The following is a 25529-nucleotide window of genomic DNA, read 5'->3' on the forward strand; positions in this document are numbered from 1 at the left end:
TAGCAGACTCACAGATGTGTAATACAAACTGCCACAAAGCTGACTTGGATGGAGAGCATTGAGCAGTAATGATTAGTCTCCCTCAGTGATCATTTCTCCCACCACTGCTTCCACTTGGAGCCTGATTCCGACCCCTTCTACTCTATTCTCACCAGTTATTCTGAAACTGATCACTAATGATGAATTCATGTCCTCCTTTTCTACTGGTTCCTTTCCTCCTTTATACCAACCAAACCTCTCCAATGCCCTCTTCTTACTCGGTTTCCCCTCCCAATATATGCCCCAGAACACCTGCTTCCCAGTCCAAAGAATAATCAACATGGTGGAGCCAAGATGGCAGAGCATGGTGGGAACTCTGCCATATTCCCCTCAGATTATAAAATAATTCCTCAGAATGAATTCCGGGGAGGGAGAACCAACATAAGGACAAGGTGAAACATTTTTTCCAGCTCAGAAGTTCAGCAGGATAGCTCTGTCTCACTGAGAACAAGGGAAGGTACTGTCCAGCATAGGTGGCTCCTGAGGCCAGGAAGGAGCAGGCTGTACCCCAGCAAAGCAGGCCCCGACAGGCCAGCAGCCACACCCCAAGCCCCACGGCAAGAAGCTTGGGAAAGTGTCCTCTTAGCCTCGGATCACAGCCCAGCTTTTTAGAAGTCATGAAATAAACTGGAAAAATGAACAGACACACACACACACACACACACACCCAAAAAAGGAGTAGACCATAGAAAGATAGTATGGTGACAAAGAAGACGAAAAGTGGGAAAAGATAAAATCAAAGTTGGCTACGTGTAAAAAACCAAAGTAAATGTGAATCTGTGATTCGGGAAGTTACTGGAGGGAGCTCCAGAGAGGGGGGGAAGACAGAAAAAAGGAGAAAAGGGGGAGGAGGGAGGGAGAGGGAAGTGGAGAGGTCTGGGAGGAGTTGGCGGCGGAAGAGACCATTGGGCCGGGGGCCGTAGCCTGCAGTGCTGGCTCTGCTGTAGAGCGGTGCAGACTCCACCCTCCTGGGAGATGACCAGGACGGGGCTCTGAGGAGCAAGAGGACCCTCCAGAGGGGGTTGGGGGAAGCCGGAAGTCTTGGAGCGGCGATCTTTCTGCCTGCCCCTTGGTCGTTCTCCCTTCCCGGGGTCCTACGGGCTCTCTCTCTCTCTTTTTTTTTTCCGGGGACCTCCGATCGCTTTGTCTTCGGGAAGCCGCAAGAATGCGTGCAGCTCCCAGGTAGGTCGGAGGCGGCGTTCCCTCCCCCCGCCCCGCACACACAGGGAGGGCTTCCGCGGGCTGTCCATCTCACTCCTCCTCCTCCTCTGACTACGCGGAGAGTGCCCTCCAAGTCTACCGGGGGCGCCCCCTTAAGCGGTACTGCTGGAGAGCTCCCCACCACTTGCCACACTTCTGGCTCCCCCTGCCCAGATTTACCTCCCGACTTGGCCCCTAGGATTCCGGAGTCCTGATTCCAGCCTTCTGAGCAGGACTCAGGCGTCCCTTCTCCCTGTCCTCTCCTCTTGGTTAGAGATTCAGATTCTCCTTCAGACTCAATCCCTTGAGGGATCCTCGAGTCCCGCTTCCTACCCCCAGGAACCCCCCTTAGACTATTAACCAAAGCTCTTTCCTGCTCCCCTTTAACTGAACCCGGGCTCTTGGGCTGCTTCCCATCAGGTCCCCGGCTTGTGGCTCCCTGTCTGCACTTTTCCTTTAGGGACGCCAGGCCCGAGCCCCAGTGTTTCGAGCCCGCAGTCCTCCGCAGCTCTTTCCCAATCTCAGCTGCCCCCCGAAGCACTTTTGTGCGACCTTGACCTGCCCGGACCTATAATGGTCTGTCTTACCTCCCAGACCCTACTCTTCTGTCCCTGGCCCCCCTTCTCTGTGAACCCTCAGAACTCAATCCCAGCCTGGATTTTGTCTGGAATTTCCAGGTGACTCCAGGCTGTCTCATGCTCAGAAAAGCACAGAATTAAAAACCTGAGGTGCCACCTCTCTATTAAGACCTAGTATGGTTGCTACATTGATGGGGCCATAAAGGGTGGGGGCAGCAGAACTCTCCGGTAGAGAAAGACTAGAGACCAGTTGGAGGAATACAAAATGGTCACCTTGGTTACTTTTCTATGTACAGAGGAAGCCTGGAGCCAGAGGGAATGGGCCCTGGGAGCCTCAGACCTCCTCAGGTGAGTGCGGGCCATCCAGACCTGACCAACATCAACCATCCCAACCATTTCCCTTGACATGGGGTATAGTGTATGAAGCTGGTAATACCTAATTTATGGATTGTCTCTTTATAAAAGTAGTAGGAACAATGCTGCCCTGCTCTTCTTTGTTTTTGACTGATTCACTGAGGTTTTAATTTTAATATCTTGACATTTATACTTGTTCTGGGTTTATTAGTTTATTTTTCTATTTTTTTTTAATAATTCAGATAAGTTAATCTTTTTTTAAAATGTGACAAAAATTATGCATATTCCTCTGTTGCCTCATTTCGTAGATGCCATAAGTCTTTTACTTCCAGTTTCTTTAGATATTTGTTCATCTCTTCTGCTTTCATCTTATTCTCCATTTCTTCATCTCCCTCTTTCCTTTTAGTTCTCTTGTAGTTTCCCTTCTTCTCTTGCCCTTCAATGTTCATTTTTTATTTCATCCATTTTTCTTCTCTTTTCCAAGGCGGATTTCTCTCCTTACCTTCATTGTCCATCTTCCCTTTCTGTTTTCCCTAATTTTTCATTTTCTCAGTCATAGCCACTCTACTATTCTGATTGCTCTCCTTTCTCTGGACACTTCATCAACAGCCTCCAAGGTATCCATTCTGAGCTCTGCCCTGTAGATGCTTTCTGCCACTGGCTCTAGACCAACTCCACAGATTCCTCTTTCCTGTGATGCCTTCCTTTCAAAATACTGTGTATCACAGCAGCTGTCAGCTAGAAAATGGCTCCATAGCTGGGAACATTGCCACCTGATATTTGCCCTCTCTTCTTCCTTTACCTTTCTTCCACATTCTCCTAGAAATCTCAGTCCTGGTTTTTCAGGCACAAAACCCCTAAGCCTCAGGTTGAAACCCCTTTTCTCCTCTAAGAATATTCATCAGTGGAACCCCCTCCCATCTCCAAGTCAAGCTTCTACCCTTTTCCACCTTTTCAATCTCCACCTTCGTCCCTCACTCCCCAGGTGCGCTTTTCTTTCCAAATCCATAGACTTCATGTACACATTTCCCAGTGTTCTATTCAATTCTCCAGCCTTTCACTCTCTTCTCCATGATTCTCTGTTCTCTAAGTTTTTAGGAAACAACTCTCTCTTACTATCCAACCCTTTCTTCTCTGTCTCTTTTACTGGATGTTAAGACACTCCCCCCCACACACCCATAATGTGGAATATTTACTTTTTGTACCTTATTCTTCAGCTCCCATCTTCAGGATAGGTCATCCTGGGCTGCACCTTCAGCTCCACTGTGCTCTGGAACCCATTCTTCCAATCCTTCCCATTATCTCCTTGGTTTGCATTTGTCATCCACTGGTCCAAACTTAGTCAGTTCCATTGTATGAGAAGGTCTGTATTATGGCTTTTAGGACTTTTTCCATTTGAATGATTTGCTAAAGGTGACCATTGCCAGCCTGGCGGTTTGTAGCCCTGGGTTTTGTTTTTGGTTTCTGGGTTTGGTGTTTCTGAGGGTGATCTGTGGATTCTTCCCATTGGAATTTCATTTTCTCTGTCCAGAATTTCTTCCTGATTGGGTCCATTTTTTAAAGCCATTTATGTCTTTCTGTCATCCTTGGGGTCTAAATGTCTTTCCTTCCAGTGTGCTTGCTTTCAGCAAGGGACAGATTTTCTTTGAATGTTAATTGTAGGTTACTTCACTTTCCCCAGGCTGTCTTTCACTTTTGTGTATTTTCCTTCCCTGCCTGTTTTCTTTTATTTTCTTTGGGAAGAGTAAGTTCTCTATCCCCTTAACTTGGCAATTCACAAAAGAAGCTATAGGTCCCAAAAGGATGGAAAGAGGAATAGGAAGGAGGCCCTCAATTCAAAGACACACTGGAGAGCTCAGCCAGAAAAGTCCCAAAGTAGAGCCAGTGAGTAATGAGGAGACAGCTGAACTTTCTCCTTTAAAGCAGATTGGGAGTGCATTACCCCACTTCATATTGCTAAAGAGGGACTGTGGGATGCTTAAGGTTTGTCATAGCTTCTCTTGGGGGAGAGGGAGAGGGAGGAGATAAGGAATCAGAGATCAGTTATCCATCTGAATGGGAAGGGGTGAGATCTCTCAGGAAATTGAGCAAAGCTCCTCCCACCTCAAAGCTAACACAGGCCCAAGTTTCACCTCCCATAGAATCGAATAATTCACTGGAAAATCCCTCCGCTCTCCATTGCCAGGTAAGGGGAGGTTTGAATTAATTGGAAGCCTTTTGCTTCCCGGGCAGATTGCCTCACTTTGGCTCTATGTCCTGAAGCCCAGCCAATGGGCTTGAAGGTCATCAGGGTGGGTGGGGGATTTTTGTGCTGGGCTCTATAAACCCTGACTCTAGGCCTTTGTATCCACTTTTGTCTCCCCACGTGGATTGCTCAAATGGGGAAATACTCTTCTGGAGAACATATAAGAAAGTTTCCCTTTGCTCCTAGAGATGGCTCCATATTGGGTTAGAGTCATCTCTGTCTTATACCAGACAAAACCTCGTTTGGGACATCCTGTGACTGCCCCTAGTTCAGTCAGCAGGGGCATTTTGCCTCTTGGTGACTTATCCATTACCTCACAATGTCACATGTTATCTCACCTAACTTCCACTGCTTCCCAACCCCACTTCTGCTTACAGATAACTCACCCTTTCAGGATTACCCTGCCAGCTGAGGGCAGGCCCCAGCCTCATGAGGGGGCTCCCTTTCTACTGGGTAATTGTGAGTCCCGCTGAGGACCTTGTCTTTCACAGGCTCTCCCACTGTATTTCACATTTACCATTATTGTATCCCTTCACTTGGTCTGTAACTTATTCCCCTCAATAAATCCTCCTTTTCCCAGAGAGAATGGCCATGGTGAATTCTTCATGTGGCTGAACCCCCATTTTTGGTGCCTGCCATCTCTTGGTGACAAACCCCACACCATCAGTCACACACTATAAAATGCTTTTGGCAAAATTCAGTCAGACTCTTACTGACCCTGGTTCCAGGAGGTGATTCTGACATTTAGAAATGGTCTGATCTTTGAGTAGATCCTTTCTCTGTTTTATTTCCTGCTGTAAATTAAAGGATAGGGTTCACCAAACTTAATTCTGAAGTGTTTCCCAGCTCTACATCTCATGACTTTTGCTGCTTTAGGAGAGGGTGACATTCAGGGATGTGGCTGTGGACTTTACCCAGGAGGAGTGGGGCCTCTTGGACCCTCCTCAGAAGGAGATGTACAAGGGGGTGATGCTGGAGAATGCCTGGAACCTGCTGTCACTGGGTAAGGACATTTCCCCTGCTAACTCTGAATCTGCAATTGAAGATTTACTAGGGTACAGTGTTTGGGGGCAGGGAGGGAAGTACCAGTTCGAAAGGAGAAAGTCCAGGTCAACTGTGTCCAAGCAACAGGATCCTCCTATATGTCCTTACATTGGATGATAGCAGCATATCTCAGAGATCATTTTGGCTGATTCTAACTGGGCACGAATTTGTCTGGCAAAGCTCTGAACAGGGCTCAGGCAGCTTTCCCTTACACCCCTTGCTCTTTGGGATGGGTCTAGCATTTGGAGTATTCTACTTTTTAATGAACATCAATTTTTAGCCCCTAGTACCTAGTTGTCTCCAGTACAGAAAGTTGTACTTAATCTTCCTTCTTATTGCCCTTAACTTCTAGCACAAGTGGTGGGAAAGAAATGGGAGGGAAGCAGCATTTCCTTTGTCAGGTGCTGTGCTGGATGCTTTCTATATAGCACTGTGGCAACAATACAGCACTGTGGAAGAACAGCTTTCAGCAAGTAAATTGTTATTCTAAGTAACCAAAGTAATGAAAAAGCACAAATGAGCAAAGCTGCTATTTGCATCCAGAGGAAGAACTGATAACTAGAAATACATAGAGCATAATTTGACATATATGTGTCTCTGGATAGATGTATACATATGCTGTCTGTGCTTGCACATTTCTGTGTAATAGTAGACATCTCCAGTGTGGAGGCAGGAGGAAGGAAACGTATCTCTAATTTTGTTGTCTATTTGAAAGGAATATCAAGTTGTATACTGTAAATTTACCATTTTGTGGTCCATCATTTTTTATTTTACTATAATGTGGACTTGTTTGCAAATTAAAGATGAAACAAAATATTATGTCTGTTTAACATATTAAGCTTGCAATCTAGGTTGTTACTCCCTTTTTAGATTAGAGGAAACTGAGACAAACAGTTTAATGTACTTACCAAGGGGCATACAGCTAATAACTATCCAAGGCTTAATTTTAACTTAGGTACTCCTGCCTCTATGCCCATGTCTCCCTCCACCACCCTATTGGCTCCATCTAATTTCTGGATAATGGAAACTCTGGAATAAGTCTTTCCTTCTATGAAGAAGGGGTTCCAGGACTAATTTCCCTCTTGATTTGGCTCAAGGCCCCTCAAGTCTAAGAACCCTTTATACCCAGGTATGGGGTTAGAAAATTCTGCCACAATGGAACCCAGCAGGATAGAAGGTGGGGGAGGAGCATTTGCCTCTTTCTCAGAACACCTCGTACAACAAAATGATGGGGCAAACCCTATCACAGGTTACTAGCATTACAAGCACTAGTGGGTAACCATAGACTCACTTATTTGGATGTAATGGAATAAACCTCTAAATGGAGCAGAGAACTAGATTACAAATTTCTCTCCATCTTCATCCCTAACTGCTTTCCATGCCCAGGGCTTCCAGTTCTCAGAGAAGATGTGATCTGTTATTTTGATCAAAGGGAAGTACCCTGGAAACTGCATCCAGAAGGCTTGAGGAGCTGTCCTCCAGGTGAGTGAGGAGAAAGCAGGGATATGAGCGTTGTGTTTACAAGAGACTTCTAGGAGCCACCATGAAGTAAAAGCTTGGTTTGGGGGAGGAAGAACAGCCTTGGAATATTTTCAGATATGTTTTGGCAGTGGATTCCTGGACTGTCACTGAATCTCAGTTTCCCATCATAAAATGAGTGGCTTACGCTCCATGGCCTTGTGGGTCCCAACTCCCAGTGATCATCTGTGGCCCTATAAGAGTCATTGTTTGGAATCTTGGGCAGTGGAATTCTCCCGAAGGAGCCAAAGGGGCTCAGAATGTCCGAGTGAGCCATTTCTTAGGACTTCCAGTCAGCAAACATTGTGGACCTGCTCCATTCAGGACTGTGGGCCAAGCACCAGGAACAGAAAGAGATGCAAGGGACATCTGTTCTCATGGAGGTCACAGCCTAGTGGGGCAGACAGTCTACCAGCAACTCTGTAGAAACCCACTGTGGACCAGAAAAATTGTTTAAATTTATTGCCTTAGGAGGTTGCTAATTAATGAGGATAATAGTGGTTTAAGGAGAGCACAATTGGGGAGAAAATAATCAAAATGAAATAAAACAGTGAGCATTTGTAGGACACCTACTGTGTGCCATGCACTAGATAAATATGGTCTCATTTTATCCTCATGAGAACCCTAGGACTTAGGTACTAGTATTAGCCTCATTTTAGAGATAAACTGAGGAAAACAGAGGTCCTGTAACTGGACTAGCAAGCTTCTGAGATGTGAATAAAACTCGGTTCTTACTGATTCTAGGCCCTATGCACAGTTTTTCCACTGTCCCCCCAGCTCTATTCTGATTCTGAAACTGATATGATGAAAATGGTCACATATGTGGAAAATAGAAGAATCAGACAAGGTATCATGGAGAGATGGAGTTTCACTTTATAAAACTCTAACCAGTCAAAATTATAAGTACATTAACAATGTACACAAATGCATTCAAAGGTCACTTGCAAATATTGCTTTTTTTTGTAACAATGTTTAATAATGCAAAGCAACCTTTAAAAGGATAGAATTTCATCAGATATTTTTCTGTTTTTTCTACCATGGCTGAAGTGGCTACATTATGACTGACCAACCCATGTTGCCAACCAATGCCTTTGAGAAACTGCCAGACAGAAGAAGAGTAACATAAAAAGAGGATATGCTCAAATTAGAAAATGAACTTAGCATTTCAGTGAGTAGTATGTCAAGGTCCATTTTGTAGAAAGGTTGTAGACTTCCATGATGATTTCATGATGGCTTCAACTGTGCATTGCTAGGGACCATGGTTTTCAGGTAGCCTGCCCTCACTGATGCAAGAATGGAAAGCCAGATAACATCTAGATCTGGTGGCTACTGGTTTGATGGATGTGATAACTTGGTAACCCAGGATTGAGAGAACTATTCTGATGCAATAACAGACAGATACTGAGGGTCCTTTCATGCCCGTGGCCATTTGTACTTGAATATCCAATCTTTCTGGAATTTTGAAAGCAATTTAATGTCAAGTTGAGAAACCGAAAGAATGTGTTGCACTTAGAAGCCCTCAGAGTTTGGTGTAATCACTGCATGATCTCATAAAGCTGTGTATTTCTGATCATGGTAGTTTGAAATCACTGCAGAAAGATAGTTGTTAAGATAGATAGATGCACATACATGTCCCAGAGGACAATTTACCACTTACGGTGGCACTGTTAAATGTTTCGGGTAAATCTCTTGGGGATTTTTTTTTTAATTGTGTTTGTTAAAAGAATAAGTAAGGGAATATGATCATAATTGTTTAAAAAAATAATTAGTGGCTACAGCAAAAAAGAGTAATGAATCAGAATAAAATCACTTATGCCTTAGATGAAATATAAAAAATCAACATGCAAAAAAAAAAAAAGTCTTAGTATTGTGAATGTGACCTCAGATAGTATAAAGAAAAAAAAATAAAATAAAATTGAAAGTGATTGCAAAAAAGTCACAGGAAATGTTGACAATGCAGTTAACTTGTCAAGTACTGTAGGCAGAGCATTTCCAGTCACAGGGTGCAAATTCCAGTCTCTGCTGCTGGGATTTGAGTCAAGTCACTCAAGCATTCTGAGCTGATGGCCTGAGCTGTGCTCCCAGTGAGAATGAAGGCACTTTCTTTGTTGTCACAGATTTACTGTGAGCATCTAATATATTTGTGCATGAAGCTCATTAGAAATTCAATCATCCTTGAGATGTCAGGTAATGGGATTTTTAAATGATTGATTCTGCCCTCTTGGGATTTTGCTCTTTATCTGAGGAAATAGAAAATAATTGAGTTTCTCTTCTACTGATAGAAGGAAGGTGAAATAAATATGTGGGTTTGAGTGTGTCTCTGTGAGCACATGACTGCATGCATGCATGTGTGCATGTGTAGTGTCTGTATTTGTTTTCTTCTTTGTTGTGTTTTTTTTTTTTTTTTTCCAGAAAGAGAGATCAGACTTGAAATGAAGGAACATACTATAGAGCAAAGCCTTTCAGTGATAGAATCTCTCAAGCTAAGATTCATCAGTGATGGTCCTGCTAACTTCACTTGGCAAGAGATCTGTGATAAACCTGAGAAGATCCACATTGGAGAGAAATCTAATGACCATAACCGAAGTGGAAAGGCTTTCACAGAAAGTGGAGCTCTTACTAGACATTTACAGAGAATTCACACTGGAGAGAAACATTATGAAAGTAAACAGTGTGGAAAGACTTTTACAAATCAGAGAGCTTTTACTGTACATCAGAGGAGCCATACTGGGGAGAAACCTTATAAATGTAACCAGTGTGGAAAGACTTTTACACAAAGGGGAGCTCTTACTGTACATCAAAGAATCCATACTGGAGAGAAACCTTATAAATGTAACCAGTGTGGAAAGACTTTTACACAAAGGGGAGCTCTTACTGTACATCAGAGAATCCACACTGGAGAGAAACCTTATGAATGTAACCTTTGTGGAAAGGCTTTTACAAAAAGGGAATCTCTTACTGTACATCAGAGGACCCACAATGGGGAGAAACCTTATAAATGTAACGAATGTGGAAAGGCTTTTACAAAAAGGGCAGCTCTTACTGGACATCAGAGAATCCATACTGGGGAGAAACCTTATAAATGTAACCAATGTGGAAAGGCTTTTAGAGAAAGAGGAGCTCTTACTGTACATCAGAGAATCCACACTGGAGAAAACCCTTATGCATGTAATCAATGTGGAAAGACTTTCAAATATAAGCATAATCTTCCTGTCCATCAGAGAATCCACACTGGAGAGAAACCCTATGAATGTAACCAATGTGGAAAGACTTTCAAATATAAGCATAATCTTCCTATACATCAGAGAATCCACAATGAAGAGAAACTTTATGAATGTAATCAGTGCGGAAAGACTTTTACACAAAAGGTAACTCTTACTGCACATCAGAGAATCCACACTGGAGACAACCCTTATGAATGTAATCAATGTGGAAAGGCTTTTACAAATCAGGGAGCTCTTACTGTACATCAGAGAATTCACACTGGGGAGAAACCTTATGAATGTAACCAGTGTGAAAAGACTTTTAGGAAAAAAGAAACTCTTATTGTACATCAGAGAATCCACACTGAAGAGAAACCTTATGAATGTAACCAGTGTGGAAAGACTTTTAGGAAAAAGGAAATTCTTACTGCACATCAGAGGATTCACACTGGAGAGAAACCTTATGAATGTAACCAATGTGGAAAGACTTTTACACAAAAGGGAGCTCTTACTACACATCAGAGAATCCACACTGGAGAGAAACCCTATAAATGTAACCAGTGTGGAAAGGCTTTTACACAAAGAGGAGGTCTTACTGGACATCAGAGAGTCCACACTGGAGAGAACCCTTATGAATGTAATCAATGTGGAAAGACTTTCATATATAAGCAGAGTCTTTCTGTACATCAGAGAATCCACACCGAAGAGAAACCTTATGATTGTAATCAATGTGGAAAGGCTTTTACAAGAAGGCAGTCACTTACTGAACATCACAGAATCCACACTGGAGAGAAACCTTATAAATGTAGCCAATGTGGAAAAACTTTTAGAAAACGGGGACCTCTTACTGTACATCAGAGAATCCACACTGGAGAGAAACCTTATAAATGTAACCAATGTGGAAAGGCTTTTACAAAAAGGGAATCTCTTACTGTACATCAGAGAACCCACACTGGAGAGAAACCTTATAAATGTAACCAATGTGGAAAGGCTTTTAGAAAAAGGGCATCTCTTACTGGACATCAGAGAATCCACACTGAAGAGAAACATTATGAATATAACCAGTGTGGAAACACTTTTGTATAAAAATCTGATTGGTTTTTACTAGTTCTGTAATGAAATGTAAAGGCATTAAAATAAGGAAGAAAATGAATTAGGGACAGAATACTGGAAGAAGATGATGTGGTGCTGATGCCTTCCATAATTAGCCTTGTCTTGCTATAACCCTGTAGGGAAGGTGAGGAAAGGAAAGTAAAAGTTGCCTTCGGGGATAGCAGTTTCTTGGGCATATTGGAGCCTTCCTTTTCATCTGGTCATCTACTTAAAAGGCATCCTGATGGAATGGGAACATTACTACTTTTGGAGTCAGAGGACATGAGTTAATTTTCTGGTTCTGTACCTCTATGGCTTTGGGAATGTAATTTAACTTTAACAGTGCATTCAGATTAGGGTTAAGTCTCTTCCATTTCTAAATCCTTTGAGAAGCCAAAAAGGAGCTTGAAGATGAACCCTACCCTTCATTGCCACATTCCTGGGTCCACAGGTTCAGATTAGGGCTAATAATTCAGGTGACATTGCTAAGCTCTCTGGGAGTGATTGGCAGTTTGGAGACTCAGAAAGATATGGGCAGTTCTCAAGCTAGAGCTTTGTTGAATGAGGAAACTTGTACATCATTCCTATAAATAACTTTATGCAGCTTGTGAAACAGATTTCTTGCCATGTTCAGGCAAAAAAAAAAAAATACTTTTATTAAGATGCTTTCAGAATGAAAGGTTTCCACTCTGAGGTTTCAGCTTATATCCATCAAATTGGTAGATATAACCCCAAAAGCTGAAAATAGTGCGGGGGGGGGGGGCTTTAAAATTAGAGGCACAATTATATAATGAATGTAGCTATGAATTGGTCCAATTGTTCTGAAAAGTCGTTTGGTATTAGGATTTATTGAAAGTTGACCAAATAATCAGACATTGTGACACAGAGATTTGGCTGCAAGACTTGAATTCTAAGGAATGAGGGAAGCGCAGGTTCTAGCTACACTAAAGTAATTCTTGCAGTGGCTTTTTTTTTTTTTTTTTAAATAGCAAGATAAAATGTAGGTGCAAAAAAGAAACAAAATAGGTGTTCTTTAGTTGGAGAATGTCTAAACAAATTGTGATGATGATTATATTTGAATGATGTGACATAAAAAACTGGATAGGAAGAATTCAGAGAAGCATGGGGATATGGAATTGAAGGGAGCAAAACCCAACATCAGTGACTCCCTCAAATACCAGTGACCTCTTCAATTTGAATTCCCTTGCAACTATGGAGATCAATGTCTGTGTCCAGCCTGTGTGTTTCTTGCCTATTATGTTTCACATAAATTCAGAGAGGATCCATCCAATATGATGGAGTCCTTCCTTACTTTCTCCTACCATCTGAAGGGCACTTGTTCTGGCTATCCATCCAACAGTGCTCTTCCTTCCCATGTGTCCACCTCATCTTCCCTTGTTCTACAATTCTTTCATGTGAAGTATGAGTAATGTCAATTATCCCAACAGAGGACACCAAGAAATTTCAGAAAATGCTTTGATCAGCACATGACTCCCTTGACAATTGGAGAGGCAACTGCCAAAGATGATACCAACTGGACTACAAATTAGCTTGTAAAATCTTTTAATTTTATGATCTCTTTGTGCTATCAATGGACAAACACAATTCTGAGACCCTGGAATCTGTCATTCTCAATAGATTTATACATTGGGCAGAAATGGGGACCTTCACCAGTTGTCTGGGTCTATCTTTTGTCCCTGGGCTGACTGAAGGACAGAGTGAGGCTGATGACTTTGCATAGTTCTGCCTCACTTAAATCTAACTGACTTGTAAAGCAAAACATGAGCCTCTGATGCCATTAGGGCTCTATGAGAACAAAGAGATTTCAGAAAAACCTGGAAAGCCTTACAAGAACTGATGTTGGAACCACAAGAACATTGTAGACAGTAACAGCACTGTTGTGGAGACAATCAGCCTTGATAGACTTTGTTATTCTAAGCAAACAGTGATCTGAGACAATTCCAAAAGATCCATGTTACAAAACGCTGTCTAGATCCAAAGGAGGAACTACAGAGTCTGAATGTGGCATGAACATACTATTTTCTCTTTGATTTTGTTTTTCATTTTTTCCTTTCACATTTCTTTCCCCTTTTGTTCTGATTCCTCTTTCACAATATGACTAATGTGGAAATATGCTTAACATGTTTGTCCATGTATAACCTATATTAAATTGCTTATTTTCTTGGGAAGGGACGAGGAATAAGAAGAGGGTGAAAAATTTGGAACATAAATCTTACAAAAATGAGTGTTGAAAACTATCTGTACCTCTGATTGTAAATAAGTGTGGGGAGGGTGAGGAATAATATCAGTTTTTTTTTTTCTAAATTAATTGGAAACTGAATAGATCAAAGAACAAATCAGGAAAAAAATAAATTCATTTTTAAAAATGGCTGAGAAATGACCAGGAGACCATTATATATTTCAACAATAATACTATATGATGATCAATTCTGATTGACGTGGCCCTCTTCAGCAATGAGATGAACCAAATCAGTTCCAATAGAGCAGTAATGAATTGAACCAGCTACACCCAGCGAAAGAACTCTGGGAGATGACTATGAACCACTACATAGAATTCCCAATCCCTCTATTTTTGTCCACCTGCATTTTTGATTTCCTTCACAGGCTAATTGTACACTATTTCAAAGTCCAATTCTTTTTGTACAGCAAAATAATTGTTTGGACATGTATACTTATATTGTATTTAATTTATACTTTAACATATTTAACATGTATTGGTCAACCTGCCACCTGGGGGAGGACGTGGGGGGAAGGAGGGCAAAAATTGGAACAAAAGGTTTGGCAATTGTAAATGCTGTAAAATTACCCATGCATATAACGTGTAAAGAAAAAGCCATTAAAAAATTAAATTAAAAATGGCTGAGACAGCATGCCAGAAATTAAAAGGGATGGAGCCTAATGTGTTCTAGCAAATATCTAAATACTTAGGGGACATTTTGAATAAGATCCTCAACTGCCATCAGGGACTTACCATGTCCAAAGCAAAACCTATTACCTTTCCTCAAAATCATACCCCCCTCCCAAATTTCCTGACTTGAGGATGCCAGCACTCCTCCAGTCACCCAAATTCAGCAGCTCAGATTGATTCTAAACTCCCTTTTTTTCAACACTCATATCTAATCGGGGCCAAGTTCAGTTACTTCTAGGACCACTTTATCCTTTATGTCAGCCCTTCATTCACACGGCAGCCACTCTCATTCAGGTTCTTAGCACATTTCACTTGGGGTGGAACTGGGCTCCTGGAACAGACCTCTCCACTGCAGCTCTTCCAATGAGCAGCCACAGGGATGCTCCTACAACGTAGGACCCAACGGCATCTCCCTACTTGGTTACTGCAATAACCATCACCTCCAGGATCAATGATGACGTTCTCTGTTGGGTCTGCAAAGCCTCCCTCTTGCTCAGAGCCTTCTTGCCCTGGAACACAGGCTCTAATGGCACAAATGCTGGATCTTTCTCCTTAGATTTTCCCCCAAGGGCTGCAGACCTCCCCTTTTCCCCTGCAAAGAGCTAGAACAAGGACTCTGCATTTTCTGAGTTTCCCCCTCACAATTCAATCTCCTACATTGTCCAGATCCCTTAGGAGTTTGTGGAGAGGAGTCCACGAGCATTGTCTTCTCTCTGTCTTTCTGTCTCTCTCCCTCTTTCTCTCTATTTCCATGTGTGGGGTGGGTGCTATACCTCTTTCTTAAATTAAGTAATCAGAGACATCTTCAGAGAAAGCATTTATTTAATCCCTGCAAGGAGAGGCCTGGGAGTCATCCTAACTCCTGCAGCTCTTGGAAACTGACTAGCTTCCACCTTCTCAGGTTTAAATAAAAGACTGAAGCCTTTTCATTGGATAGACTAAAAGGACATAACCATCCTTGATCAATGGTCACCAATGTTTGCTTCCCACAGGTCATGTCACTTCCTCTAACTTCCTGCATCCCAGGGTTCAAGGCCTGGGAATAGGGATCATGTGACTTATTCTCAATACTGAGAAATATTTCATCCAATCAGTCCCATCCATCCCCTTTTTTCTCTTCCTCTCTCCCCCTCTAGCTCTTTCTCTGCCTCTCTCTCTTCTCTTTCTTATGCCCTCTCTCTTTCTCTTCTCTCTGTCTCTGTCTCTCCTCTCTCTGCCTCTATGTCTCTTTTAACACATGGCTCAGTCACTCCAAAGCCATTATCCTGAGTTTTCATAAGTTGAATCAAATGTTAAGGAATTGCTTCTGGGTACCACAGCTAGTAAGCATTTAAGGTCAGTGAGGTGTAAGATAGAAAGAAAAGAAAGGAAGGAGGCAAGAAAGGAAGGAAAGAGAGAGAGAAGGACAAAGGAAGGAAGGAAGGAAGGAACAGCCAGAGAGAGGAGAGAAAGTGAGGAGAGGACAGCTGGAGGGAGGTAAGGAAGAGAAGGAAGGAAGTGTTGATGTGTGAAAAATGAGGATTGAGAAATCCCTTGACCACAATGGATCTCCTGGCTAGTCTGCAGGCTTTGCAAAAGAATTCACAAACCTCAGTGAATACAGGCTGGAGGTTTGTGGTAAGAATGGGTTTATTTACACTGAAAAATATCTTTTTCAGCAGGCAAACTCATGTTAGGACTTTTGCTAAGATGGATTTATACTGAGAAGCAACTCAGTGGAAGAGTTGGGATGGCTCCCACGTGTGTCTGGACCACTCCCTGCAGGGATTAAATAAATGCTTTTTCTTTGTACCTCATGATGGCTCTGATTAGTTAATTGGGAAAGGGGGTCTTATATCAACCTTTCCCACACACTTTATGGGGGCTCAGCCTGGATCTGGCTTCCCAGAGAGATGGCTGGGATCCTGATTCAAGGCAGGCACCAGGTTGCATTCTCTAACCGACCTTGAGATCAGGTTCTCAGCCTCCCTTTCTGTGAAGAATGGGCCTAGGAGAGACCCTCAGATACAAACAGAAGGCATACAAGTCTTCGAAGATGAAGCCCAGATAAGAGAGCCACATAACTCAAGGATGCTTTATCCATACAGACACTGTTAATGTGCCCTTGAACTATCCTTGTGGGCCCTGGAATCATCAAGCCTTGGGTGATCCAGATTAAGGGGTGAGGGCCAGATTAAGGAGTTCTGTTTCTGGTACAGGATAGGGGGCACCCTCTGGTTGGCTAGAAAGATATATAGATAGATAGATAGATATCTATCTATCTATATCTATATCTATATATGGATTTCGCTTTCAATTATTCCTACTTTTTCTTTTTCATTATCTAGCAATACTATTAACTTTTGAGGATTGATTTTGTAATCTGCAACTTTACTTAAACTATGAGTTTCATTAGTTAGAGTTCTTCTTTACCTGGGTCCTGATTTGACCCAAACTTTTGTCAGTGCTACCTTAAGTGGTAAATTGGCCTCTAGGACAATTCCTAGGTGCATCTATCTTCCTTTACAATTATCTTTCTGCAGTGATTTCAAAGTATCAGGAAGTATCAAAGACCAGGAATACATTGCTTTTGGGGATCATACATCAAACTCTGAGGGCTTCTAAGTGCAACGTCTTCTTTCATTTTTTTTCAGCGTGGAACAAAATTGCTTCCAAAATTCCAGGAAGGTTGGACATTCATGTACAAATGGCCACAGGCATGAAAAGACCCTTAGTGGCCGTCTCTCATTGCACTAGAGTGGTTCTCTCATTCCTGCTTACTTAGTAAAGCTCCATCCTCTGACAGTGGGACAATTGATTGGTAAAAAACTGGGTTAAAGCTATTTTATCCCATATGTGCTGAAGGTTGAGTTTTGACTGTTTATGTTATATTATAGTTATGTTCTTGCAATTTTTTCCTCCTGTAACTGATTGCTATGATCAGAGTAATGGTCAATAAGTAATTAATGCAATTCAATTATGTCATACCTTGCTATTTTCAGTCTGATTATATGTAATTATTGTATCCTAATGCTTAGGCAAATAAGATTTTAGCCTGGTCATCTGTCTGTTACTGGATATTTGTTTTTTTTTTTTTTTTTAAGGTTTCTAAATGATAAGAGGAAAATTAATAGTGGTCTGTGAGATGTAACTGCTGTTAAGACTTGAGACTACAGCCATTTGCCTGTCCTGTAAAGCAAATTCATCTCTTCACATAGGAAGCTGCTGGCCAATTTATTTTGGCCTCCCCAAATTTTGCAGCAGTCTGGTGAACTGAGTCTTTCTATCTCAGACTATTCTAACCTTTGTAGATTTATGGGTTTTTTTGTTCTAGATTTGGGTCAAATTACAGATATTGACTTGCTTCTGGGACTTTGATCACCTTTGTTTGTCAGAATGCCACACCCACCCCCTGCATGGAATGAGAGCCTTTGACCATTTCCCAGCAGGAAGCAATTTGAATGAGAAGCTTTGTCCCCTTACCCCTGATGGACTAATAGGGGAGACTTTGGGAATAGGTGATTGTTATGGGCCAGAACTTGAAACAAGGTGCTAAGTCACTGGAATTGATAGAAACAATGCTTATGTACTTAGTTCACACCTTTAAGAGGGTTCACACATTAGAGTTCACACCTTTAAGAGATGATATATAAGGAGGAGCTCCCACAAGCCAACTAGAGACTTTAGGATATTCACAAGCCAGATTCAGTTGAGAAGATTCACAAGTCTGACACAGAAGCCCACAATCCCACTCTTGGAGGTGGAGTCATATTCATTCCATATTCAACCTTTGTGCTGGCTGGAGGCATTCAGAAGAAGAGAGGCTAAAGCTGGATGAGACAAAGGACTAGCGGCAAGAGGTCTCAGAACCAAGGAGAGAGATAGGCCTCTAAGAAAGCTAACCGGGACCCAGCAAGGAGATGCAGAAGCTGGAGATAAAGGATTTGGCTGCATTTGAGGTGATTATTACTTTGAACTGAACCTAAGGCTGCCTCCAGAAGCCCCCAAGAAACCTGCTCTCAGAGAACAATTATATTTTAGAGAAGAGAACATTACAGGTGATGAATGGCTGTTCAACCTTGACTGGTTCATCTATCCCTGTGTGTTTAAGATTTGGGATGGGATTTGTTAAAAGTATGTATCTATTTCTATTATATTTGAGGTATTTTGGGGAAACTTACCATACTAGTCTGTTATATATAGGAATTTTGATTCACTCTTGGAATTTATACATGGAATGGTTATTTGATAATTCCTGTCCGTGAGAAAAAAAGGAAGGAAGAGATAGAAAACTGGGGAAACGGGTATATTTTTCTCAAAATACTTGAAAGAATGGGAACCCCTAGCTCCTATTCATTTTGTCTTAGGCACTTCTGCTCCACCCTCTTTCTCACTAGTTCAGACTGAATTTGGAAGTCTTTTAAACAGTCCTTTTTTCATTTTTATTATGCTTTAGTTTCGGAACCCCTTATTCTGTTTGAATTGCCCTGGCAGATTCAGTTTTGGGGGTTATTTTTTTTAGAAACAACCAGAAATCAAGCACCTGTCTTGGGACTGGTAGTCTCTCTAATCTGTTTTTCCAGCCCTGTAACCCCAGTTCATTAATTAGTATTTCAGCATTCTCAAAGGACCTTGTAGTTTGATATTAGGCTTCTAAAAGTTCGGCGTTTGCCTGCCTTGATGGTCTAACTGTGGATAATCTGCTCAGAAATCTGATCCTTTCTGCAGCCCTGTCTGTTCCTCTGGGTGGGGACAGGTGAAGCTATTCCAAGTCTCACCTTTCTCCCCTGGAGAGTGCTGCCCCTCTGAAAGGGCCTTGAGCCCTTGAGACCTGCTGCTCTATAAACAGAGGCTGAGTTAAGTGCACAAATGACCACAGACCTAACTCACAGTAAACTGTCCATCTCAAACTGAATTCTCTGGCTGAGATGGTGCCCTAACTGCAGAGGACCTGACATGCTTGCAACAAGGGAGTCTTTGTACTGATGTTAACTCTGGGGTTATCAGGGAAAGACTTGTCCTTGCCATAAGTCCTTGCATTGTAATAGTTTTATTTTGGATTGGTCAAAATTATGGTGCTAAGACCTTCCAGGTATCTAGAGGAAGGTGATTCAATTATTTGAATATTCAAAAGAGAGAGTGTGGAATGTTGTGTCATAGTTCTTTTTAATTGTCCTGACTCAGTTTCTCTAATTGGTTCTACCTCAGTTTCCCTAAATTATTCTGCCTCAGTTTCCTTAACTGTTCTGCCTCAATTCCCTTACTTGCAAAATCTCTCTCTGGTTAATTAAGACTGAGGGCCTCTTGCTCTAAGGTTATAAACTGTTAATGTGAGACTCAAGATAAGGGGGAGTTCAGAGTTCCTGGCTCCTAACTCCTTCTGTCATCAAGAATTTATGGCACTACCCCCTCTAAATATTCCAAAAGATAAGACTATTTCGGATACCTCATTGACATCCTGACTCTGGCTTCCTAGTTTCCCCCCATCTTGCTAGAACCAAATTTATGGCCCTGGAACTTCCCACTCTTTTTTCCCTTTGTTTCTAGAGTTCAATTAAAAAAAAAAACAACCTGGGATTCTCACATTTACCATTGGATACTTTGGGACAAGAGTCCTGTCCAGTCAATCAATTAAACTCTCCAATAAATAAAATATTAAAACTCTCTAATCTCTATCTTGCCTCGATTTCTCCGGCATTATACTACAAGTATTTATAAAACAGTGTTTATTTATAGAATGATTTAGGAAACTGCTACTGTCTCAATCACTAGTATAGATAGAAAGTGTGTGATCTGTGACCCAGGAGAAGAAGTAACATCAGATTTATTGATTCACACTCCTGAAATACAATTTAGTGTTAAGAATTCAAACTTTGACTTTAGGCAAAAGAATTTAGGGATATGGCCCGAAACTTTCATACCTGTGAGGGATGTAGAAGACCCTTACCCAAAAGACTACTCAGAGATCACTCAAAAGAGAAAGCAGAAAGGTTGTTTATTAAAACCTCTGGAGGATGAGCTGTCCCATCACAAGATAAGAAAGAGAAAGCTGGTGGTAGGAGGGCTAAAGAAGTAGTAAAGATACACAGTTTTTATACAAGAGAATACATCACAAGTAAGAGAGCATTGAGAAGGGGAATTCTGTCATCCAAAACACTGCCTGGCCTGGGGTCAGCACTGCCCGAATGAGGGCCTTCCCATCACTGGGACACAGAATTGCCCCATTGTTCTAAGTTGTAACTTAACAAAAGGTGCTATGGGCCCATATTTATGAACTGAGTCCTTAAGCTGGGTTAGAACTTTAAACAGAAGTGATTCATGTCTTAGTTAAAAGGGTCATCCTCCTCTATAACAGGATATAATTCTTCTCACCCCTCTGTGTCTTTTCCTTGATCTCTAGCCAACTGCAAAAATTTCTGAAGTGAAGATAAAGAATATAACTGATTACCTTTTGCTTTTTGTCCACTAAGTGTCACTGTGGTCTTTGTTTTATATTTCTGATCCTGCTTTTCCTTCATTCTTATTTCATTTTTTACATTAGGAGAGCCTTTGAAAAGCTATAGGTCCAGATAGACACAAAAATAAGGTGGGGCTGAAGGTGGTGGTGGGGGGAGGCCATTCACTATCATTCTCCTCAGGCTCAGGACAAAGACATCTGCTACTAAGAGATGGACCAGTCTGTGTTCCAACTATAAATTTCCTGATCTCCTTTTCTAGTTCTGATTTCAGACTTTGTTTAATGAGATTATATAAGGTAAAATGGCTTTTTTTTGTATTTCTCCTGGGCATTGCTTATCATAAGTGGTGAGCTGTTCACCAAAAACAATCTGTCTCACAATTAATAACAGTCTTCCTCAGGTAACCATGGAGAAACTTTGTAAGCAATGTCCAGGAATTTCCTCATGTCTCCTAATTGAACTGTGCACCCTTGATCTTTTATGCATTTATATATAGTCCTGACATACGCTTCCCTGTCTGAAGGCAGGACGGTGCCTATTTTCTCCCTATTAGGTTATTTAATGGCCTCTGCCACAATCTATTTGGTCCAGAAACAGCGCAGCGCGGCAGGCTCTCCTTCTGGCACCATTCCTGGTTCCTATCCCTGTTCCTAGGAGCCAGCTGTTTTGGATGTCTTTTAAGAGGTCATGGCATATGAGCCCTTTGTTCTCAGAGACAAGATGGATGGAATGGGAGACTCAAAGGGTGTGAAAAGAGCTCCAGTTTATTATGCCTCACAGCCTTGTTGATATATATTTTTGTAAGCGTGATCAGTGCATAGACAGTAGGCAATGCCCAGTCACCATTCAGAGAAGCAGCTCGTGGGCTTTGTGTGTGCATGGTATCTGCCAATGGGAGGAGAGCCAATCCAGCAATCCAGCAGCTCAATCACAGGCCAGAGGCTCTGTTCAGGCATCCCTGCTCTCCAGCAACTACCTGTGACCCTCAGGCTTAACATTGGTTCCCATGATCACAAAAACCTTTCTACAAAAATGGACTCCAAATGCCACTCATTGAGATGCTAAGGTCATTTTCCTGTTCATGTTACTCTTCTTCTGTCTGGCAGTTTCTCAAAGGCATTGGTTGGCAACATTGATTGTTCAGTGATGATGCAGCCACTTTACCATTGGTAGAAAAAACAAAGTTGTATATGAAGAAATTCTCTCCCTTTAAAGGCTGCTTTGCATTATTAAACATTATTACCAAAAGAAAAAGCAATATGTGCAAGTGGCCTTTGAATGCAATTGTGGACATGAGTCAATAGAAATTTAAATCTTTTTAATAATAATTAGCAAATAATTTTGACTGGTTAGAGTTTTACAAAGTGAAATTCCAGCTTTCCATAACAGCTTATCTAATTCTTTCCACATGTGTGACCATGTTCAGCATATCAGTTTCAGAATCACAATAGAGCTGGTGGTACAGTGGGAAAATTGTTGATCAGCCCTTGAATCAGTAAGACCCGAGTTTTCTTCCCATCTCAGAAGCTTGCTAGTCAAGTTACAGGACCTCTGTTTTCCTCAGTTTATCTCTAAAAGAATCCTAATACTAGCACCTAAGTCCTAGGGTTCTCATGAAGATGAGACCATATATATTTAGTGCATGACACAGAGTAGGTGTCATACAAATGCTGTTTTCTTTAATTTTGACTATTTTCTCCCCAATTGTGCATGCCTTAAACCACTATTAACCGCACTAATTAGTAATTTAGTAAGGCACACAAAATGGTAAATCTGCATTTTAAAGCTTGCTGTTACTTTCAAATAGACAACAAAGTTATATGTGTTCCTTTTCCTGCCCTCACCCTATAGATGCCTACCATTACACAGAAATATATATGGTATACCTATACAACCATGCAGATGCACATATATGTCAAATTATGTTCTACATATTTCTAATCATCAGTTCTTCCATTGGATGAAAATGGCATCTTTGTTCGTTTATACTTTTTCATTAATTTGGTTACTTAGAATAACAATGTACTTGCTGGAAGTTGTTCTTAAACAACATTGCTGCCACAGTGCTGTACAGAATGCATATGGCACAGCACCTGGCAAAGGAAATGCTTCTTCCCTCCCATTTCCTTCCCACTACTTGTGCTAGAGTTTGAGGGCAATAAGAAGGAAGATTACAGACAAACTTCCTTTACTGGAGACAACTAGGTGCTAGAGGCAACAAATTGATGGCTACTAAAAAGAATATTCCATTTGCTAGAAATAGAGACAGCCACTAAGGGACTTTTCAGGCCTGTGGCCATTTGTACATGATGTTCATACAAAACCTATGCCATGTTGGTTACATTCATAAGATTTCTCCCCAGTGTGGATTCTCTGATGTACAGTAAGAGCTCCTTTATGAGTAAAAGCTTTTCCACACTGGTTACATTCATAAGGTTTCTCCCCAGTGTGGATTCTCTGATGTACATTAAGAGCTACTTTATGATTAAAAGCCTTTCCACACTGCTTACATCCATAAGGTTTCTCTTCAGTATGGATTCTCTGATGCACAGAAAGATAACCCTTCTGAATAAAACTTTTTTCACATTGGTTACATTTATAAGGTTTCTCCCCAGTATGGATTCTCTGATGTACATTAAGAGATCCTTTATAATTAAAAGCCTTTCCACACTGGTTACATTTATAAGGTTTCTCCCCAGTGTGGATTCTCTGATGTATATTAAGAGCTCCTTTATGATAAAAAGCCTTCCCACACCGGTTACATTCATAAGGTTTCTCTCCAGTGTGGATTCTCTGATGCACAGAAAGATAACCCTTATGAATAAAACTTTTTTCACATTGGTTACACTTATAAGGCTTCTCCCCAGTGTGGATTCTCTGATGTACATTAAGAGTTCCTTTATGACTAAAAGTCTTTCCACACTGGTTACATTCATAAGGTTTCTCTCCAGTGTGGGTACTCTGATGTCCATTAACAGCAAGCCATTTTCTCAAAGCCTTTCCCCACTCATTATATTTATAATGTTTCTCTCCAGTGTGGATTCTCTGATGCACAAAAAGATAACCCTTATGAATAAAACTTTTTTCACATTGGTTACACTTATAAGGCTTCTCCTCAGTGTGGATTCTCTGATGTGCATTAAGAGCTCCCCTTTTTGCGAAAGCCGTTCTACATTGTTTACATTTATAAGGTTTCTCTGCAGTATGGATTCTCTGATGTTCAATAAGCATTTCCCTTCTTGCAAAAGCATTTCCACATGGGTTACATTTAAAAGGTTTCTCTCCAGTGTGAATTCTCTGATGTTCACTAAGCACTTGCCTTCTTGCGAAAGCCTTTCCACAATGGTTACATTTATAAGATTTCTCTCCAGTGTGCTTGCTCTGATGTAGAGTAAGACCCAGCTTATATTTGAAAGTTTTTCCACATTGGTTACATTCAAAAGGCTTCTCTCCAGTATGGATTCTCTGATGTTCAGTAAGAGATGCCCTTCTTATAAAAGTCTTTCCAGACTGGTTGCATTCATATGGTCTCTCTCCAGTGTGGATTCTCTGATGCTTAATAAGAGCTCTTCTTTCTCTAAAAGCCTTTCCACATTGGTTACATTCATAAGGCTTTTCCATAATGTGGATTCTCTGATGTCTTTTAAGACCTCTCTTTTCTCTAAAAGCCTTTCCACATTGGTTACATTCATAAGGTTTCGCTCCAGTATGGATTCTCTGATGCCCAATAAGAACTCCCTTTTCTCTAAAAGCCTTTCCACATTGGTTACATTCATAAGGCTTTTCCCTAAGATGGATTCTCTGATGTCTTATAAGACCTCCCCTTTCTCCAAAAGTGTTTCCACACTGGTTACATTCATAAGGTTTTTCTCCAGTATGGATTCTCTGATGCCCAGTAAGAGCTCTCCTTTCTCTAAAAGCCTTTCCACATTGGCTACATTCATAAGGCTTTTCCCTAATATGGATTCTCTGATGTCTTATAAGACCTCCCCTTTCTCCAAAAGTCTTTCCACACTGGTTACATTTATAAGGTTTCTCTCCAGTGTGGATTCTCTGATGTACAATAAGAGTTCCCTTTTGTCTAAAAGCCTTTCCACATTGGTTACATCCATAGGGTTTCTCTCCACTGTGGATCCTCTGATGTAGAGGAAGACTCTGCTTCCATTTGAAGGTTTTACCACATTGGTTACATTTATAAGGTTTCTCTCCAGTTTGGATTTTCTGATTTACAGCAAGAGAATCCCGTTCTGCAAAAGCTTTTCCACACTGGTTACGTTTATAAGATTTATCTCCAATATGGATTTTCTTATATTTATCACAGATATCATTCCATGTGAAATTAGCAGAACCATCACAGGTGAATCTTGGCTTGAGAGTTTCTACCACAGAAAAGCTTTCCTTTGTAGTACATTCCTTAATTTCTATTCTGAATTCTCTTTCTGGGAAAAAAAAAAACAACAAAGAATAAAACAAATACAGGCACTACACACACATACACACACACACACACACACACACACATACACACATACACATTCAGGCATGCACTCACACAAGACACATATTTATATCTCCTTCCCTCATTGGCAGAAGAGAAACTCAGTTATTTCCTATTTCACCAGTTAAAGAGAAAAATCCTAACTAGGCAGAATCAATGACTTAAAATTCCATTGCTCAAATTCCAAGAATAATTTAATTTCTAATGACCTTCATGCACAAATACATTGGATCCTCACAGTAAACCTGGGACAACACAGAAAGTGTCTTCTTTTTCCCTTGGTGCACAGCTCAGGCCATTAGCTCAGAACAGTTGAGTAACTTGACCCAAATCCCAGCAGCTGAGATAGAAATTTACCCCTATGAATGGGCTTTCTCTATAGTACTTGAGTG

General features: G+C 41.3%; 3 protein-coding genes across 3 annotated transcripts in view; 2 read left to right on the forward strand and 1 right to left on the reverse strand.

The window, feature by feature from the left end:
• Window positions 1-939: 939 nt before the first annotated feature.
• Window positions 940-8724, forward strand: LOC111719541 (putative protein ZNF720). The gene is made up of 4 exons (XM_031949082.1): window positions 940-1221; window positions 2114-2165; window positions 5293-5419; window positions 6847-8724. The coding sequence occupies exons 1-4, from the start codon at window positions 1205-1207 to the stop codon at window positions 6948-6950; spliced, it is 300 nt and encodes a 99-aa protein (XP_031804942.1). The 5' UTR covers window positions 940-1204; the 3' UTR covers window positions 6951-8724.
• On the forward strand, window positions 8273-13092 carry LOC100928722 (zinc finger protein 2 homolog). The gene is made up of 2 exons (XM_031949170.1): window positions 8273-8332; window positions 10500-13092. Exons 1-2 carry the CDS (start codon window positions 8273-8275, stop codon window positions 11265-11267), a joined length of 828 nt encoding a protein of 275 aa, XP_031805030.1. The 3' UTR covers window positions 11268-13092.
• A 1362-nt stretch (window positions 13093-14454) lies between these two features.
• LOC100929646 (zinc finger protein 454-like) overlaps window positions 14455-25529 on the reverse strand; it is a 31366-nt gene continuing 20291 nt past the window's right edge. The window contains exons 5-6 of the mRNA XM_031949171.1: window positions 24401-25078; window positions 14455-14711 (exon numbers count right to left, since the gene is read on the reverse strand). Of these exons, the coding sequence (XP_031805031.1) occupies window positions 14455-14711; window positions 24401-25078 (935 nt within the window). The remainder of the gene's footprint in view (window positions 14712-24400; window positions 25079-25529) is intronic.

The sequence above is a fragment of the Sarcophilus harrisii genome, chromosome 1 (genome assembly GCF_902635505.1).
Source record: "Sarcophilus harrisii chromosome 1, mSarHar1.11, whole genome shotgun sequence".
Classification (NCBI taxonomy): domain Eukaryota; kingdom Metazoa; phylum Chordata; class Mammalia; order Dasyuromorphia; family Dasyuridae; genus Sarcophilus; species Sarcophilus harrisii.